Genomic DNA, 21200 nt, shown 5'->3' with positions numbered 1-21200 from the left:
TTAGAAATGTGTTGCAAAATAAAAATAAACATTGGTTGGAGGGGGGGGGGAATAAATAAAAAGAATGTGAGCCACACAGGAAACTAAAAGGTTGTTGGATTGAAGCAGTCGTCATATCAAAAGAAAACAGTACCGATGTGCCATAATAAATCGTCTATTAGTACAAAAATACATTTCAGGGCACACAATACAGCATATCCAGTATCACAAATAAAGTTAGGAGAGTCAGTCCTCCTCAAGTAGTACGTCTTTTAAAATCATTTAAAACCAAGCACTTTTCTATTTTTGTAAATAAGAATAAAAAGTCTGTTTTTTATTTTCTTCTTCTGAATGTTAAAAACGCCTTCAGTTTGTGTTTTAATAATATTATGTTGGTAGAAAAGTTGGATGAATTTTTACTGCTTACGTTTTAGATCCAAGGCTCAGGGTTTTTTTTAACCACAATACAAACAGAACCAATGCAACTCCATTATATCTCTCTCTCTCTCTCTTTTTTTTTTTAAAACAAACATTATTTTCTCTCTTTTATACAAAATAACAAAGATGTACAAAAGTTAATTTACAGAGAACCAAGGCCATATGCTAGCATTATGTACAGCCGACCGTTTCAACCTCGTCCTCACACTTCAGATGCATAGCAGTTCAAACAAAGCATTCCGTTCATAATCCTCTCAGTGTGCTAAGAACCAAACATCTCCATCTGTGTTGAAATGAACAATCTGAGATTTCCTTTATTTTATTTTTTTATACGTTGCACTGAAAGGTGAATCTGCTGATATTATAACTTGTATTATAATGTATTATAAGGCATCACTGCTCGCAGTGGGAGGGAAACGAACTTACATGACCTGAGTCATAGCATGCATAGATCTCTAGACAGCAGGAGGTTGTAAAAATCAAGTCAGTATATTTAATCTATACGTTTAAAACAGAGCTACAAAACATCAGTTCTAAAGAGACAGACAGACAGACAGACAGACAGACAAACAGACAGACAGACAGACAAACAGAGAGGAAGATAAGGAAACAGACAGGGAGAGAGACAGTCAGATAGACAGACAGACAGACAGACAGACAGACAGACAGACAGACAGACAGACAGACAGACAGACAGACAGGGGGAGGGACAGACAGAGGGACAGACAGACAGACAGACAGACAGACAGACAGACAGACAGACAGACAGACAGACAGGGAGAGAGCCCATTTGGAACAAACAGGCGACTGATGCTAATACTTAACCTTCATTCAGAATAATAGTTTATTAGATTTATTAATCTTCTACATCTTCAGGCTCTGAGACCTTTCATGAGCTCACAAACCGTTAAAGTTTTGCATATATACCAACTTTTCTATGTGTGAGTGCACTACAAGTATGAAAACAAGACATTGCAATTATAAATTAATTTCCTAATATTTTCCCCCTTTTTGACCTTCATTTTTTTTCCTTTAGAAAATGATCTATAAATGTCAAAATGAGATTATTCAGTCTGCTCATGCATTCCAACAACACTTCCATTTTCATATTGGTTATTCATTTATTTTTTTTGCAAGCCGTGAAAGCACCAAATAAAAACACTATGTTTAGAGCCTTCAGGTGGGTCCGCTCCGGTCCGCTCCGGTTCAGTTCGGTCCATTCAGGTAGACTGGTCCAGTCTGGTCCGGTCCAGTCCTTTAATGTGAGCCGGTTCGGTCCGGTCCTGTCATGTGGTTTGGTCTGGTCCATTCAGGTGGGCCGGTCCAGTGCAGTCCGGTCCAGCGTGGTGCAGTCCGGTCCAGGGCGGTGCAGTCCGGTCCAGGGCGGTGCAGTCCGGGCCAGTGCGGTGCAGTCCGGGCCAGTGCGGTCCATTCAGATGTAGTGGTTCCAGTAAACAGCAGAAGAAGCAGACAGGAACATTCAGTAACAGACCAGCTGTCTTTACACTGTCGTCTTCAGTAGTGGACTTTATTTACGCTGTCTTCAGTCGTGGACTTTATGTTGTCGTCTTCAGTAGTGGACTTTATTTACGTTGTCTTCAGTAGTGGACCTTAATTACGTTGTCTTCAGTAGTGGACTTTATTTACACTGTCTTCAGTAGTGGACTTTATGTTGTCGTCTTCAGTAGTGGACTTTGTTTACGTTGTCGTCTTCAGTAGTGGACTATATTTACGTTGTCGTCTTCAGTACTGGACTGTATGCTGTCGTCTTCAGTTGTGGACTTTATGTTGTCGTCTTCAGTAGTGGTCTTTATACTGTCATTTTCAGTAGTGGACTTTATGCTGTCTTCAGTAGTGGACTTCAGACTGTGGTCTTCAGAAGTGGACTTTATGCTGTCTTCAGCAGTGGTCTTTATACTGTCGTCTTCAGTAGTGGACTTTATGCTGTCTTCAGTAGTGGACTTTATGCTGTCTTCAGTAGTGGACCTTATGCTGTCTTCAGTAGTGGACTTTATTTACGATGTCGTCTTCAGTAGTTGACTTTACATTGTGGTCTTCAGAAGTGGACTTTACGCTGTCTTCATTAGTGGACTTTATTTATGTGGTCGTCTTCAGTAGTGGACTTTATTTACGTTGTCGTCTACAGAAGTGGACTTTACGCAGTGGTCTTCAGAAGTGGACTTTATGCTGTCTTCAGTAGCGGACTTTACTTATGTTGTCGTCCTCAGAAGTGGACTTTACACTGTGGTCTTCAGAAGTGGACTTTACACTGTGGTCTTCAGAAGTGGACTTTACACTGTGGTCTTCAGAAGAGGACTTAACGCTGTGGTCTTCAAAAGAGGACTTAACACTGTGGTCTTCAGAAGAGGACTTAACGCTGTGGTCTTCAGAAGAAGTCGTAACGATGTGGTCTTCAGAAGAGGACTTAACGCTGTGGTCTTCAGAAGTGGTCGATCAGCACAGACACACAGTTGGCTCCCACCAGATAGTTGGGGTCTCCAGGGAGAGACTTGTTCTGCCAGGTCTTTGGGTCGCCTGAGGTCAAACAAACACAGGATGAAAGAATGACTTCAAACAAACTGAACTTTAACGTATTAGTATCAGTATAACAAATTAATGTATTAGTATCAGTATAACTCATTAACTAATAGTAGTATAAAGTCAACTCTATACAGTAAGAACATTCATCAGAGAGGTTTAACAATACATTCCAAACATTTTGCTAATATTGACATTCAATGTTAGATTTGTTCCATGCTCTGTGGTGACTAGAGTTGTATTTAGTAAATAGTAATTTACAACTGTTTAGAAATATTTCTGTTTGAGGTTAACCTATCCTGAATAACGCAAATGACAAGACTGCAAATATGATTGTTCTATACATTATAAACACGTTTTTGGTAAAGGATAACCATAGATAGACCAATTATATAATCAGGTGTTCAGGTTGGATCACATGGTGCAGGTGAACCACTTTGACTTAACCCATTAAAGCCGGGAAAGCATCTGCGTAACCACTTTGACCATTATTTTATACTTTTGGCTATTCAAAAATAGCAGACCTACAAGCTCTTAGAGAGCTTGTAGATTTGCTTTTTTTTTTAAATCATGAAAATGCGTGCAAAGATTTGCACGCATGTATGTATGAATGTATATATACTTTTGAAGAGAGCATTTTTAACTCAAATCTTTGCTTCTGGGTGGGGTCCCTGGAACAACATTTTGGGTGGTCCTTTACATGAAAGAAGTTTGAGAACCACTGATATTATAGCAACATAATAAAAAAAATAATGATTTAGAAGGCATTTGTAGAATCCCACCAGAAGCAAAGATTTGAGTTACAAATGTTAAAAGTAAAAATATATATATTCAAAGATTTGAACACATTTTTCAAAAATAGCAGATCATAGCGAGGCACTCGGTGCCGAGCTTGTAGATCTGCTATTTTTTAAATATTTATATGTATATAATGTATAATGTAACAGCTGTGTTAGTGACATTCTAATCTACTATAAGGACAATAAACACACAGAGAAAGACGACACAATGCACATATATTCATGACAACCTTCAGACTGAAACACAACATACAGAGCAGAAATTAAAGGTAGAGTAAGTGATCATTTATTTTGTTGATATAGTAACAGTGTTAAATAGCTCTATATTCTGATAGTACTCATTGCTATAGAGTGTTTGTTCAGTAACAGTGTTAAATTGCTCTATATTGTGATAGTACTCATTACTATACAGTGTGTGTTCACACAGGAATTTGGAAGTGACGACACAAAGAAATGAGCAGACAAATTTAGAACTGGAACACTATAAAATTCCTGATTGGCTGACGATTTTCAACCCACCTGAACATTTATTTTCTGTTTATTAAAGAGCTGGAGAAAAAATATCACGTACCCTACCTTTAAATGTGTACAGAAGATGGAGTTTACTCTAACGGCAAATTCACACCAGCAGCGGTATTTGGCTGCAGAGTTTGGAGAAAGCAACGAGTTTCAACACATTGTCTGTGGCTTTCCCCACCGTGGCAGGACAGTACAACACATGTACACGGTGTACGCACTCCACACCATAGAAACGGACTACTGTTATGTATAATGGAAGTAGCGAATAATATTGATAACAATGTTTAAAATGTGCAGTTGTGGGTGTGGAGATTGACCAACTCCATGGCCTGTGTCTTACCTAAAACGTGTGAATCATTTTCAATCGAAGTGTTGTAGTGATTTCAATCGAACTGTATTAGTAATTTGTCTTTTTGCATTTAACGTTTTATTGCATTTTTGCAAATGACGCACTACTAGGGTAGGTACCCTCACAAAAAACATGCAGTAATCCTGGTCTCTAAACTGCCTGCCTCCCCCTGGTCAGCCGGGGCGCCTGATGGAGGGGAAAGGAACTGGTTGGAATAACGTGTTGCTTCCAAAAAATGGATTACAAAAATCGTGGGGATAAAAACATTTAGAATAAAAAACATTGTCCTGCTCTACGGACATCTTTACTCGCAGTTGCTGCCGGTGTGAATTGGCCGTAAACATCACTAAGTGTGAAAGAGAAATCAAAGAGAGGCAGAAAACTAGCCTGGGATCCAGCCTGATTCACCACATTTTTTTTTCTCACTTCGCTTCTCAGTCTGGAAAGGCTCCTATTTGACTCGTTTTGTGGAACTACACTGGAACTACCTATGTTACGCAGGCAACGTCGTTGCTGATTGGATGTTGTTCCAACGAATCACAACGATCACACTGGTGTTTTTGTCCCGCCCCGCACCACAGACCAATCAGAAGCCACGGGTCGTTTTCAGTCGTATGGCATGTCCCGCCTCCCTTGGAGATAGGAGCCTTTCCAGACCGAGAAGCCAAGTGAGAAACGTAGTGAATCAGGTTGAATCCCAGGCTAGCAGAAAACAGGAGGTGAGGGATTTAAAAAGGGGGGAGGGGTGGGGGGGTGAAGACAGAGAGGACAGCGAGGACAGAGAGGACAGCGTACCCGACGATGAGTCGGAGGATTTTAGAGCAAAAGACCAACCATCGGGGGTCATGGAGGCGCAGTGAGGAAGCCTCAGCTCCACGGGCTTCAGGAACTTCAGTCCATGAGGTCCACACATCACCAAGGGGCTCAGCAGGGTCTCTCCTACACACACACACACACACAGACACGCGCACACACACGCACACACACACACACACACACACACACACACACACACACACACACACACACACACACACACACACACACACACACACACACACACACACACACCCACACACACACACACACACACACACACACACACACACACATTATCAAACTATTATCAAGCCCCCCTTAAGTCAAATGTATACTCTGTAGTACTAGGGTGTCGCTCACTGACAAGAACAGATCTACAAGCTAACAACGGGTCACATCTCTTCTTGTCACAGGGCTCCCACATGATGTTAACACATTGTGTGCAAAAAACGGTCCGGACCGATTTTGAGAAGCTGTGCGTTATGTGCCATAAACGGTCCGGACCGTTTTTGGCTCATTTCTTTTTTTATATATTTTTCCCACGTGGGGCGCTCTAACGAAACTTTGGGATCATCCAAGGAGTCTCTAAGAAGGAGAGGCCGGATGTGGACCCACGTCAAAAATGCTTCCGTTCGTCCGCTCCAATGTCAACTCCTTGACTAAAAGCTTAATATCTCCTATTTCTTTTTAACGTGGTGGAAGTGAGCCGTTTTCGATCGGCGATCACTCTGCAATGGAGGATCGCGTTAGAAACATTATTGTTCCAGGCGTTAGTCGGGACCCTCCGCCGTCTCGCACGCAGCCTTTGTTTACATGCACGTCCTCGACGGGGCTTCTACAGCACGAAACATATCAGCGTATCAAGTGGATGGAAGCTATGCTGGCGCTGGATGTACCCTATTTTAATAAACCTCTGGCACACGATGTGTTAACAACGAATGTTCAAAAACCTTTCCATAACTTTTACAAAGTATTTCACCTCTTTTCCGGGCCTATAGCAACCATACAGTGCAACAATGCCTCTAGACAGACTTGAGTGAAGGTGTCATGTGACAAAAATAACCGATCTACAAGCAAACAACGTATCACGATGCATCGTGTTGTCAGCTTGTAGATCTATGTAAACATCCTGTATAAAGGAGTCCGCACTCATGCAGCTTGTGCAGTGCAGCATTACATTTTAACGTTACATATCGTCACTGTTGGGCAATGAAAAGTATTAAAAAGCACTTCTGACTAAACCTCCTAACTCCATTGGATCCTCAAACTGTCAGTCAAACCTCATTCATCATTCAAATCCAGGGGTCTTCAACAGGGGGTCCGGGACCCCTAGGGGGTCCTCAGAGTTACTACAGGGGGTCCGCCAAATCTTTGTGTGATGTGATTTATTTTTTTTACCTTAACCACTTGACCCCTAGCATCCCTTTTTCTGACGAGAACTTTCGCCAAAAATAGCCGATCTACAAGCTCACAACGCCTCGCGCTTGTGAGCTTGTAGATCGGCTTTTCTTGGCAAAGAGGTATATAGGTGTAGAGGGAAAAAAAGAGCAGACCAAGTAAACAAAAAAAAGGTGAAAATAAAGTGATGATAATATATTGTATATAGAGTGTTACACTCTTGGCGTCTGCCACACGCACACACAGAGTGGGTGGCGGCCCACCGCGACAGGGCGTGGGATAACCACACGTTTGCAACTACTTTCGCCTGCGCTCTTCACCGGTATGGACTAGTACAGGGGTCGGCAATAGGCGGCCCGCGGGCCGAAATTGGCCCCCCAGAAATAATATCTGGCCCGTGAGATAATTTTGAGAAAAAATTTTTTTTGAAAAAAAAAAAAAAAATTTTTTAGAAAAATATGTTTTGATTTTGAACCCACTTTTGAAATCATGCACTCATAAACACGATGCATTTTAAAGGATTTATAACATTTTATAGCTAGATTAGAGGAAAATGGAGAAGAAAAAAAAAATCACCAGAAAAATCGCCTGTGCTGATATTTAAACCGGAAAAAATGTTGATTTATATTGGTCAAACAGAACCGAATTAGACCCAAATTAGACCCGAATTAGACCGAGTTAGACCCGAATTAGACCCGAAAAATTTTGCGCTTCGCGCGCGGGCGCGTGTTGTGCACGCACATGCACGCGCGCGTTCGCGGGGAGGCCCGGCCCGCGATGGAATGTCTGGGAGTGATATTGGCCCTAGGCTTATCTCAATTGCCTACCCCTGGACTAGTAGTTATAAGTAACAAACCTGTGAATGTTACATAGTTTTAAGTAACAAACATGTGAATGTTATAAAGTTATAAGTACTAACACAGAGTTTAAAGTAACAAACATGTGAATGTTATATAGGTATAAGTACTAACACAGAGTTTAAAGTAACAAACATGTTAATGTTATATAGTTGTAAGTACTAACACAGAGTTATAAGTAGCAAACACAGAGTTTAAAGTAACAAACCTTTCTCCTTGTCCAGTGGAGGCAGGATGCTGTTGTCTCGACAGACCTTAAAGTAGACTTCCTGTTCCAGGCTGTCTGGGATGGCGCCCTGAGGGATGATGATACTGACCCCGGTCTCTATGGAGCTCAGCACGCCTCCGTTACTGTTGAAGATTCCCCTCGCCGTGGCAACCACCGTGTGGCCTTCATCCTCATCATCATCCTCCAGCACACTGGGGCTACACACACACACACACACACACACGTTTATAGTATTCTATCGAATTGTATTCTTCTAGATCAGGGTGTTTCAAAGTGGGGCACCCTAGGGTGCCATGACGCAAGTCCAGGGGTGTCGCAGAATACTTTGCAAATATTTGGAATTCATCAATATCACTTGAACCACTTGGAGTCTATACTTAGTAAAACAATGGACCCGAGTTACACTGCACTCGGTGCGTTCTTTTTCAATCTACACCATCTCCAAGCTCACAACACGGCACAATGTGACATGTTGTTGGTTTAAGGGCAAAACATAGTTTTAGTCATCATAGCTTAGTTTTTATTAGTCGACCAACTTTGTTCATCATTTTTTCATGGTAGTTTTAGAGGACAAAATGAACAGGTCGGGAAAAATGAAGGTCCATGTCCGACCTCTGAGCTCTGAGCTCACCTGACAGGGACGGCCTTGGTGATGGCGTTGATGTTGTTGTGGGTCAGGTACTTGGGTCTGTTGTCCAGGGTGCGAGTGAAGGTGTCCAGCCCGCTGTCGTGGTCCAGGGGCTGGGGGGACAGCTTGGAGTCGTTGGGCAGCAGGTTGTGGTTGAACTTGGGGCTCTCGAACTTTCTCTCGAAGGGCCGGGCGGAGCTGGTGTAGGGCTTGGGTACGTAGCGGGTGTAGGAGGTCGGGGCTTTGGGCGGAGGAGCGTCGGTGCCGTTGACGGGGGACTTGTCGGGTTGGCCCCCCCTGGGGGACAGGTAGCTCCCCTGGGGGGCGTCCTCCCTGCTGGGGGGCCTCAGAGAGAGCCCAGGGTTGGGGGACGTCATGGGCTCCGGTACGGAGTTCACTGTAAAACACAGAGTAGGATCATATGAGCACCACGTTTCATATGAGCCACTTTAACCATGATTTTATACTTTGGGCTATTTAGAAATAGCAGATCATAGCTTGAGCTTGTAGATCTGCTATTTTTTGAAAAATGGCCCCAGACCCCCCCATCTCAATATATGTTGTGGAGAGGTGGGGACGGTGGGGAGGGTGGAGTAGGGTGGAGAGGTGGGGAGGGTGGGGAGGTGGGTACGGTGGGTACTAGTGATGCGCGGGTTGACCCGTAACCCGCGGGTCAACCCGCGGATCAACCCGCGGCGCGGGTGGGTCGAGTCAGAATTTCGGAGAAAATTCTGCGGGCTGCGGGTGAGCGGGTCACGCGCTCTCACACGCAAAAAAAATAAAAATAATAACATGCTCTTGTTTTGTTTTTTCCTAATAAGAATAAGAATAATAACAATAAAACAGTTTGAATACACTTGGGGATTATTTTCTAACCATGATTTTACAGAATTAAAAAAAAATCGCGGGTCGCGGGGCGGGTTGAGCCGTAGATTTATATATGGGTTCGCGGGGCGGGTTGAGGCGGGTTGGGTTGAGGCGGGTTGGGTTCCGTCGCGGGGCGGGGCGGGGCGGGTCATGAAAAAACCCGACCCGCGCATCACTAGTGGGTACAGTGGGGAGGGTGAAGTGACAGACAGATGGCTAGTGTGAGAGTAGAAGTCGGATCATAATCCTCTGAAGTTGTCGGCTCTTTTCACATAAAGTAATGAGTAACGCGGTCATTAAAAAAAATAACATGTTACATTACAAGTTACCACAAAAGGTAGTTGTGTTACAGTAACGTGTTACTTTGTAAGGCGTTAGTCCCAACACTGGTCATCATGTATAGGTATCAGAACACTGGCCATCATGTATAGAATCAGAACAGGGTCTTACCCTCATTGGGACTCAGTTTTGGCAGCGAATTGGGTGGGATGGGGGGGATGGAAGGTCCATACTGGGACGAGGGGCTGATCATCTGAGGCAGCCCGTCATATCTCCTCTCCACTGGACTGACCTTCTCCACAGACTCAGCCCTACAGACAAACACACACAGTCCATACAATAACAATGTAGGCATTTATCAGACGCTCTTAATCCAGAACGACTTAGAGTAATCAAGGACAACACAAGTTAATGCATCAAATGCATAGACATAGTAATCTAGGATCATAGGTAAACCAAGAACCTATCATCCATCACTTGTCTAAACAGTATAATATCCAAAAAATAAATAATCGGTACATTGAAACTATACACACTATAGGACGCCTGGTCAACAAATGAACCTGGCATCTGTCTACATAACATGCTATCTACATTACATTTTAACCTTTGCATAAGCCTGCAAGATCGTCAAGGCTAGGGCAAGTGCTACGGGCTGAGGTGGAGTCTGAAGAGGTGCCTCTTCAGATTACAGCGGAACATTAGGAGTGAGTCTGCAGTTCTAACTGCAAAGGGGAGTTCGTTCCACAGTTTGGGAGCCAGAAGGGAGAAGGGTCTAGGACGTGTGGAGCGTTGTCCAGGGTGTTTTAGAGAAGAGAGAAGAGTCTAGGATGTGTGGAGTGTTGTCCAGGGTGTTTTAGAGAAGAGAGAAGAGTCTAGGATGTGTGGAGCGTTGTCCAGGGTGTTTTAGAGAAGAGAGAAGAGTCTAGGATGTGTGGAGTGTTGTCCAGGGTGTTTTAGAGAAGGGAGAAGAGTCTAGGACGTGTGGAGCATTGTCCAGGGTGTTTTAGAGAAGAGAGAAGAGTCTAGGTTAGGGTCTATTGGTTCTATGTGGGCTATGCGGGCCTGCAAGGTTCCACCATGCAGGCTTGGTTAGGGTTAGGGGTAGGGTCTATTGGTTAGGGTTAGTGTTACCTGTTGTAAGCGTAGGGTTAGGTTCTATTGGTTAGGGTCTATAGGTTAGGGTAGGGTTACCTGTTGTAAGGGTAGGACAGCTGGGTTAGGGTAGGGGTAGGTTACCTGTTGTAAGGGTAGGACAGCTGGGTTAGGGTATAGGGGTAGGTTACCTGTTGTAAGGGTAGGACAGCTGGGCTGGCTTGGTGAGCTCGTGGAAGCGGTTGAGTCCGGCGGCCGGCTGGCTCATGGCCTTGCTGTCGAAGCTCCGCCGGTCGAAGTAGGACAGCTGCTTCCTGTAGAACTCCTCGTCCTCGTCGGGGTCGTAGTGGTTGGAGCGAAGACCCTCCTCCGGGGGTTTGGACCCGGCTTTCTGGGGCTCTGGAGCCCTGCAGTGAGGGGCAGAGGCACGCCTGAGCACATTAGAACACATTACATGTATTTGACCGTATGTGATTTGATTTATTTCATTGCTCAAAGAAGGTTAAAAAGACAATTTGAGGATTAAAAAACACAGTAAAGTCATAGACTTATTTCCTCTGTGGTCCTCTTACAAAAATCGACAGATACTGACAAACATAAACAACACCTAAAGATGTGGTTCGTGTCTGGGGCAATCTACTGCCTAAATTACATTTAAAATGTAATTAAATTACATTTAAAATATAATTTAGGCCACTTCAAATGGCCATACTTCGGTGACCATTGCTCTTATCAGCGCAACATAGGACTAGGTTTGAAGGCCGAAAATCTAGTGTATTTACATCTATACATTTTCACGTAACAAAATCAATCAATCAGTCGTCGATCTCCAAACATTGCAAATAAATATCTATAAAGGGAGCAACAATGTTTTTCTGCTCGTGGTACCGACAGTCTATTTTCCCCAAAAAGGTTTTGATCAAATATAATGCAACAATTATGTAAAGTTATAATAATAACCAGGTCTAATTTAGCCATAGTTACAACTAAACTACTGTACTTAGATGTGACTATATCCCATATGTTTCTCCCCTTTTCTATATTTATTTTAGTAAACATCTCAAGGGCAAGTGCTCTGAATTAGTGTGTGGTTTCAATGTGACTAGTGTGGTGTTTGGCCACTAGGGGGAGCACAGACAACAGTAAATACATGCAGAGAGAGAGAGAGAGAGAGAATTGTGCAGAGAAACACTAGAATGATCCTTCTTTATATGAAGCAGCTCATTATAGTTCTGTCTACATACCTGTATAGACTCATTGTAGTTCTGTATATACTCATTGTAGTTCTGTATAGACTCATTGGAGTTCTGTATAGACTCATTGTAGTTCTGTATAGACTCATTGTAGTTCTGTATACACTCATTGTAGTTCTGTATAGACTCATTGTAGTTCTGTATACACTCATTGGAGTTCTGTATAGACTCATTGTAGTTCTATAAAGACTCGTTGTAGTTCTGTCTACATACCTGTAGGTGGCCTTCTCCTGCTCCAGGTTACTCAGGGAGTTGGCTTTAGATACAGGACCTGGTGCTGTCACTGGTTTAGGAATATCTGCAGGCTGAACACACACATCATTATGAACGTTATTACCACTGTATCACACACTCTACCACACACTGTACCACACACACACACACACACACACACACACACACACACACACACACACACACACACACACACACACACACACACACACACACACACACACACACACACACACACACACACTCTACCACAAACGCTGTCATAGACCTCTAATTCCTCTCTGTGCCACACCGTCATTTATAGATATTTTTATAGATGTTAATTTTGGAGAAGTGGTCATTCCATCTTTTGTAGCAGAGATAATACCTTTACCATGACAATAAGGGTTATTTGTCTCCGCCAGGAGACTATGTTTTCACTTTGCGTCCCCCCCCCTCGGCCAAGCTAACATTGGTCAAGCCTCACGTGACACGTGACAATACGTTGAAAGAGTGTGCTCTGATTGGCTAGTGAGACGCATGACGCATAGCGGCCTATAAATAGATATGTCACTTTGAAAGAGTCTTGGTCTCTTTCAAAGTGAGGTAAGACAGGAATAATCACGAAATGGCTGAGAAATGGCGGAGCAATACATTATGTAGACACACTGGTGTCATCACAATACGTAATATAAATAGCTTAGACAGGATTAATCAAGAACAGTACTTTCCAGTCACAGTTGATGACACAGTGCAACTAACTCTTATTATGCAAACTGAAGAAGCTAATCATTGTCTGCAAACTGATGAAGAAGCAAAGGCGCAACGCCTATCATCAAAGTTCCAATCTTGGAATAAATTCCAATATTTGCTGGCGGAGACTTGTGCTCCGAGGAGCACATTTTCTAGTTTATACTAGATCTGCTATAATCAAGCACAAAGACCTTAAGGGTTATTTATACTAGATCTGCTATAATCAAGCACAAAGACCTTAAGGGTTATTTATACTAGATCTGCTATAATCAAGCACAAAGACCTTAAGGGTTATTCATACTAGATCTGCTATAATCCTTACCCTGGGCGTAGCGGCGTCGGCTCCATCCTTGGCTCGGTCCACAGACACAGACCTCTTGTTCTCAAACATCTTGACCCTGTTGAGCACCGACTGGGGCTTCATGGCCGGGTCGTCCTCCGGGTGGTCCCGGGGGTCCCGAAGAGGAGGAGGAAGAGCTTTGGAGGCCGGGGCGAGGCCCGGCTCGCCGGGGGAAGGCAGCGACTCCGGTTTAGGAGACAGAAGAGGAGGGTCCGAGTTCCCGGCGGCCTCGTGCATCCCCGACTTGTAGCCCCTCGCGGGAGGAGCCAGCCCGGGGTTGTAGGCGGGCCTCAGAGTGGCCGAGTCGGCGTAATACTGCTTGGGCGGGTCCGGCGAGCGCGGCGAGCTCACGGGGAAGCCGTGCGGCTCCGTCTCGTACGGGGAGCGGGCGTCGTAGCCGCCGCCCGCGGGCAGCGGGGGCTCGTCGTACCGTATCGGCCCCGGTTTGCCGAGGCGCGGCCTGCCCTCGTAGCCCAGCGGCTCGTCGTAGCGGGGCTGCGTGGGGCTGTAGTCTCTGCCCGGCCCGTCCTCGTAGGGGGAGCGGGGGGCGTTGTAGCCCCCGGGAGGCTGCTGGTAGCCCCCTCCCGGGGCAGGAGGCTGCTGGGGCTGGGGCTGCGAGCTCTGCTGGTCGTAGGGCGGCCACTGCTCGCTGTAGTGCGGCGTGCGGCCGTCGTAGTGCGGGTGAGGAGAGTCGAAGTCGTGAGGCTTTGGTTCGGCGTAGCCGCCGCCGCCGTCGTAGCCGTAAGGCGGGTACGGCTGTTTGTCCTGGAAGCCGGACGGAGGATGGCTGTAGCTTGACGAGGCCTTCAGGCCGTGGTTGACCCTCACCGGCTCCTCCATGCCGTACAGATCCTTCTTGTACATCTGAGGAGCACACCGTCCATCATCACTTTCACTTTGTCAAAGTAACCACTTCAACCCTAACGTCCGCCGTACTGTACGGATACTGGGGGCGAATATTTGGAGCAAATGCTAGAGTTCTCAACGGGCCTGAAAATTAAGGCCCGGCCCTAAATGGGCCGTTCTGGGCTGGCCCGAAGCTCGGCCCGGCCAAAACAATTACCATACTTTTAGGCCCGATAACCCCAAAAACCCAACCTCCACCGACACTAAAACATCACTTTCTTTTCTATTTTTTTAAAGCCTAAATTCACGGAAACCCGAGGCTCGGCCCGGCCCGAGTAATTAGCATAGAATTTGGACCCGGCCCGAACACGTCGAATCGGGTCGGGTCGGGTTCAGGCAGAATTTGAGAACTCTAGTAAATAGCACATCTACAAGCTCACAACACGATGGGTTGTGAGCTTGTAGATCGACTATTTCCGGGAAAAGTTATTTAGTGTAGAGCTAAAACAGGAGAGGGCCTAGCACAGAACCCTGCGGGACTACTTATATATGTAGGGTTTAAGTGGCTAAACAACAATGATCTGACATTCAGAGCATTAAACACAGATAGAAGAGGTGAAAGGTAATGAAAAGTCAGGAGTTATGAGGTCATTTCCCAACAAAGACCAGATTGATAATAGAGAAAAGGTCAGTGAGTGAGAGATGACACACACACTTATCTTATATTATCTTATCTTATCTTATCACACATTAACATTAAACTATCTATTAAATAAACAAGCAAAGTGCAAAAAACAAGCAAAACGTTCCAAAAAAAAAAAAACTGTTCTGAATGCTAATTTGACAAGATGCTTTTCAGGAATGATGATTCATATCCATACAGTGGTCTGGTTATTATAGAATGATGATTCATATCCATACAGTGTGATTATTATAGAATGATGATTCATATCCATACACACACAAACACACACACACACACATACACACACACACACACACACACACACACACACACACACACACACACACACACACACACACACACACACACACACACACACACACACACACACACACACACACACACACACACACACACAGTGGTCAAATTATTAGTGAAAGGCCTCATTTCAAACGTCAGAGAGAGACAGCTGCACATCTATCTGTCTAACGGTCGGTCTCTACTCAGAACTTCCTATATGGAAGAAGCGTGAATGTTGGACAGAACTACTGCTACCAAACACACAGAGCTTCTGTATGTCTGGTCGCTACATCGGCTGCAGGTCAGTCATCATCATGCAACCAGCATTCAGTTTGCATCTAAACTATAGCAGCATTACCACAGACATGACTACTGTCTATCACCACTACTAGCACTACTGCAGCCCTACAATGTGAATTCCATATTATATATTAGAACATGGAGGGAGTCATCTCAGTGACATTCTAATTTGCCTCACCCAATAATTAATTGCTACAAGTTGGGGTCAGCTCTTGTCATCTAGTTTCATAGCCGTTTGAACGTTCTGACAGAAATGTAATAACACATTCTCTGTCCTCCAGGGGGCAGCACTGAGCACTTCCTTCAATGAGGACATTACGTATACGACACACAAGACAGGTGCATTCAGTGTTGCCAGATTCTGTGAGAGAAACAAGCAACCAGGTCTAGGAAAACCAGCCCAAAAGAAGCGATTATGGGCCACATGAGCACTTTAACATATACATCAGCTATTTGAAAATAGCAGATCTACAAGCTCACAACGCGTCGCGATGCGACGCGCTGTGAGCTTGTTGATCGTCTATTTTCAAATAAAATCTTGCGGGGAAGTTATAATAAGCAGATCTGGCAACCCTGGGTGCATTACGGGTGATGTTGAGTACTTAATAACACCTGTCAATGTGTGTGTCCATACATATGTGATCACTGAAGTAAGTCATGTTCAGTGCTGATGTGAATGACAGAGAATGTGGTCTGTGTGAGTCTCTTGGAAAATTGGAGATTTTTTTTTTACTAAATATCTGTTTTCTGCCACAACTTTCAAATGTAATTGATATTATATTATGATACTGTAAGAGCTGAGCCCTTATCGGGTGACTGAGAATAATAGAATAGTTTATTACACGGCTTGGTTGAATGCTCGATTCTGATTGGTCAGTCATCGGTCATTATTTCTCGATAATGACCGCTGAGCTCAATAACGGACCGCTGTGTAATCAGAGACTCAGAACACCTGCTCATATCAACCTCCGCTGCTTTGTTTTATGCTTTATCCAACATGACAGCCATGTAAACAAACAACCAATGTCATTTACAACTAAACGTTGCTCTCAAGAATGTTTTTGAAAACATTTGAAGTGAGAAATAGACGATGCAATGACCGAAAAGTGATTCTATTTGATCCACTGCACTTCCTTGTTTATCGTGGCTACGGGGGAAATACCAAAACGCTCGCCCCAAAACACAGTCGCCCCGGGGCAAATCCGGCGGTATTACAGGCAAATCGGCAGTATATAGAATGGGGGGCGAGTGTGTTTTGGGGCGAGTTTTTTTCTATTTTGTCATTTGTTTTCCGAGGCAAACTCCGCCCAGCCCAATAGGCTACTTATGGAATACTTTCATTGCCGTAAGCAAGGAAATACTTCGTTTTGTTGTTACTTTTGGGTAAATTTATTTATGTATTTATTAAGTAGCCGTGTAATAAGCGGGATAATGCATGGGGAGGCAGTCATTATTGAAATTTAAAGCCCTTCAGGGCGATTAACCACCTCGGCTGCGCCTCGGTGGTTAATCGCCCTGTCGGGCTTTAAATTTCAATAATGACTGCCTCCCCATGCATTATCCCTTGCATAATGTATGCCTATCAGCCATTGTAGGGCTTCAGTAGTACTGATGCTCTACTGTCTATCTATGGAAGGAACCAGAACCATCAGGAGCCATGCAGAGGTTCCTCTATGGTTCCTATATGGAAGGAACCGGAACCTTTAGGAGCCATGCAGAGGTTCCTCATCCCAGTCAGAATCCCAGTGGACCGGCCCGCTGTGGTGACCCCAATCTACGCTGTAAAAATCCTCAGTGTTATGTAACTCTGAGAGAGTAGGAATGGAACCAAATGGACCCGTTACGGCTCTAGAGGAGGTCTAGAGGAGGTCTAGAGGAGGTCTAGAATAGAGGAGGTCTAGAAGGGATCTAGAGGAGGCGCATGAGTTAACTCCACAGAGAAGGACATTAAAGTGAGAAGGTCCTCGTACAGAGAGCTCTTAATGGCCTCATGACCAATGTGTGGAAATCCAACCTCCACCGACACTAAAACATCCCTTTCTTTTCTATTTTTCTTTTTTTAAAGGTTTGTTTTTGTCTTTATTGATAGTTCAAGTGAAGATGGACAGGAACGAGGGAGAGAGAGAGACGGGGAGAGACACGCGGCAAAGATCGTCGGGAACGGGACTCGAACCCGCATTAGAGCCTAAACGTGGTATGCGCCTAGCCTGACACTCAGCCTGAATTTTCATTTTGTTTCACTCCATTATTCAGTCTGAAAGCCCTCTCGGTGCAGCCGTTTTCTGAGATGGGGGCGTGGCCAAAGTGGGACTCTTTGAAGATTGGTTCATACTTGGATTATCCCAACCTCAATTGGGCTGCCGGTTAGATTTTCAACCAAGAAAAGCCCGCCTTCGACAGTGTCACCAGACACCTGAATGAGAGGCTAGCAATTCAGGAGCTGGAGCCAGGCTAGTATGCACCTGCCTGGACCGCTAGGCCAGCGGGCACCCGTTCAGTTTCTTCTCTGCTACTGTGGAGTCTGTTCTCGTCTGACAGCTTCTGTCCAGTGTTGCCAGATTCTGTGAGAGAAACAAGCAACCAGGTCTAGGAAAACCAGCCCAAAAGAAGCGACTATGAGCCAGATGAGCACTTACATATACATCATCTATTTGAAAATAGCAGATCTACAAGGTCACAACGCATCGCGTGTGAGCTTGCAGATCTGCTATTTTCAAATAAAATGTTGCGGGGAAATTATAATAAGCAGATCTGGCAACCCTGCTTCTGTGAGCGCCAGCACGTCAAACAGGACCAACACATTACCAACTAACATCTATAGGGGGCGCTACCATGTGTGTCTCAGAAGATAGCAGTCAGGAGGATGAGATGAGACTAGCCGGTCACTGCCATCAACACAAAGAACTCCCTGTGCTGTGGGAATCAACACATGGATGTGGATCAGTAGGACGTTACACCTCTAACACATCACCTACTTGTGATCTGTTAAATAAAGAAGCTGGTGCAGAAAGCACCTAGGAGCCGAAAGCCAGATGTTTTAGAGAAAGGCTCGCTCGTCTGAGGACGACGTAGAGACCATTTGGTTCCGTTGGTACACTCTCAGAGTTACAGACCCAGAAGCGTGTCCATTTGGACCCCATGGCGAGTCCCCGGTCCCGATGTTGAGAACCAGTGGCGTGGGGGGGGTGCATGCAGAGAGCACAGAGTAAAGCGTGTTGCGACAACAAGGCAAGTAAAACAAAAAGAACAGCAGGCTTTTTGGGGTCCCCGCCCGGGGCCCGTTGGGGGTCCCCACCCGGGACCCGTTGGGGGTACCCGCCCGGGGCCCGTTGGGGGTCCCCGCCTGGGGCCCGGGGCGTTGGCAGGCAGCAGGGTTGGGGGGGGCGGGTACCTTTGGTTCTGGGCCTGGTAGCCCAGACGGGTAGGGTTCATGTGGTTCATGTGGCGGGGGCTGGGTTAGCTCTGGGGCGGGGCTAAGTGAGTCGTTCTGAGGAGGAGGAGGAGGAGGAAGAAGAGGAGGAGGGGCCGAGGTGGCGGCGGGGGGCGGCGGCTCCTCCTGAACGGCGGGGGGCGCCGCCGGGGGCGTGGCGGCCTCGTCTCGCTGTGAAGCATCGTTAAGAGACATTTGGTTCAACATTCAACACATGGTAGCGTCTCTCTGTCTCAAAGCTCCCCTCGGTTCAGAACGACCATTCTGCCACGAGACAAACACTGTTTTACACTCCCTCAAACATCGTCTGTGTCGGGCACCGAAACTAGCATTATCTACACGCTTACAACATGTTACATTATCTACACGCTTACAACATGTTGCATTATCTACACGCTTACAACACGTTGCATTATCTACATGCTTACAACATGTTGCATTATAGATAATGCAACATGTTGTAAGTGTGCAGATAATACAACATGTCGCATTATCTACACGCTTACAACATGTCGCATTATCTACACGCTTACAACATGTCGCATTATCTACACGCTTACAACATGTCGCATTATCTACACGCTTACAACATGTCGCATTATCTACACGCCTACAACATGTTGCATTATCTACACGCCTACAACATGTTGCATTATCTACACGCTTACAACATGTCGCATTATCTACACGCTTACAACATGTCGCATTATCTACACACTTACAACATGTCGCATTATCTACACGCTTACAACATGTTGCATTATAGATAATGCAACATGTTGTAAGTGTGTAGATAACACAACATGTCGCATTATCTACACACTTACAACATGTAGCATTATAGATAATGCAACATGTTGTAAGTGTGTAGATAACACAACATGTCGCATTATCTACACGCTTACAACACATTGCATTATAGATAATGTTGTAAGCGTGTAGATTCTACAACATGTTGCATTCGCCACAGGATCAGGCGGCTAGTCTCCGTGGCTGTATATGATGAAGGCAATGCGGAAACAATGAGAACGCTGCAGTTCTCATTCATGGCTTACAGGGTGTCGCTCGTTTAAAGTCTACTTTCAATTATCATGATATATGTTTTTGTAAATTGTGGTTCCATTAATGTTAAATTTGATGATAAAGTAGGGTAATGCTTCCAAGTTCCAAGATGGTGGATTTGAATTCACTGATATAGTGTCTTCAGAATGGGTCTGTAAGAAACCAATGGGTGACGTTGTGATTATAAGGGTGTAGATATGCTACTTTCGTCACGTGACACCACCATATAACGCATGGCGGTCTGAATTCCCCCTTAATGCTGACAACACGCCGCTGTGCTTTATTAGACGTAAACAACACGACGGTTGACACGCTCAGTCCTCCCCGGAAACATCAGACGGACGTTTACCTGCTGCGGGGCGGCGGCCATCTTAAACCCGGCGGGGTCGACGATGCGATTGGCCGGGTCGGGCTGCGGCTGCGCCGGCGGGTGCTGCTGGTACCCGGGGTACCCGGGGCCGTCCTGGATGACGGCCGGGTCGTCCCGTACGGGCTCCGAGGAGCGGGTGATGGCGGGCTCGGTGGGCAGGCCCACCTCGTCGTTCAGCGTCTCGTCCAGCTCCTGGTCGGTGTAGGCTCCGCCCTCGGTGTCCGTGTCCTCGTAGTCGGAGGTGTGGCGGCTGTCGGTGCTGTACATGCTGTACTCGCTGCCCGGGGCCGACAGGTAGGACAGCCGGTCATCATGGATGTCCAGGTCGTCCTCTGGAGCACCGTCAGCCTGGCCAGGAAACAACCATTACATTACATTACAATACGTTATAATACGTTATGTTATGTTATGTTTATGTCATGTCACGTTATATCACGCTAGATGGTGTTAGATACTAGGTGGTGTGTGGGGTTAGGGTCAGGTGGGGTCATACAGTAGGTGGGGTTAATACTAGTCAGGTGGTGTTAGGGTCAGGTGGGGTCATACAGCACCTTGCCCTCTGACACCCAGACCAGCTGGTTCTGCTGCTGTTGAATCGTCTCCTTCAGAGCTCCATACCAGCCGTCATTCATGTTGTTCATGTTAATGGTGGCTGTGAAGGACATTTACATATATTACATATGTTCATGTTAAAGTGGCTGTGAAGGACATTTACATAGAACAAGGTCAGGTAGGTTATTGTGGGCCAGCAATGTTCAAAATCAGGATGGAATATGAACAATCGAACAACAATTTGCTTGATGTTTGGACAGAATATTTAGGAGTAATATAAATAAAATTGTTTAGCAAGAAT

The 21200-nt window shown here is 45.3% G+C and overlaps 1 protein-coding gene across 3 annotated transcripts in view; it reads right to left on the bottom strand.

The window, feature by feature from the left end:
* tjp1b (tight junction protein 1b) overlaps window positions 1-21200 on the bottom strand; it is a 60774-nt gene continuing 39574 nt past the window's right edge. For 2 of the 3 annotated variants that reach the window (XM_084059277.1, XM_084059276.1), the window contains exons 18-27: window positions 20899-20999; window positions 20327-20695; window positions 13337-14218; window positions 12262-12353; window positions 10987-11226; window positions 9872-10011; window positions 8558-8951; window positions 7906-8123; window positions 5458-5562; window positions 1-2952 (exon numbers count right to left, since the gene is read on the bottom strand). In XM_084059277.1, the coding sequence (XP_083915403.1) occupies window positions 2858-2952; window positions 5458-5562; window positions 7906-8123; window positions 8558-8951; window positions 9872-10011; window positions 10987-11226; window positions 12262-12353; window positions 13337-14218; window positions 20327-20695; window positions 20899-20999 (2636 nt within the window). In that variant the 3' untranslated portion in view covers window positions 1-2857. The remainder of the gene's footprint in view (window positions 2953-5457; window positions 5563-7905; window positions 8124-8557; window positions 8952-9871; window positions 10012-10986; window positions 11227-12261; window positions 12354-13336; window positions 14219-20326; window positions 20696-20898; window positions 21000-21200) is intronic. The other variant, XM_084059278.1, reaches the window with a different exon arrangement.

This window comes from Gymnoscopelus microlampas (assembly GCF_963454915.1).
Source record: "Gymnoscopelus microlampas genome assembly, chromosome: 6".
In the NCBI taxonomy this organism is placed as follows: domain Eukaryota; kingdom Metazoa; phylum Chordata; class Actinopteri; order Myctophiformes; family Myctophidae; genus Gymnoscopelus; species Gymnoscopelus microlampas.
This window is presented reverse-complemented; position numbering and strand designations above follow the sequence as displayed.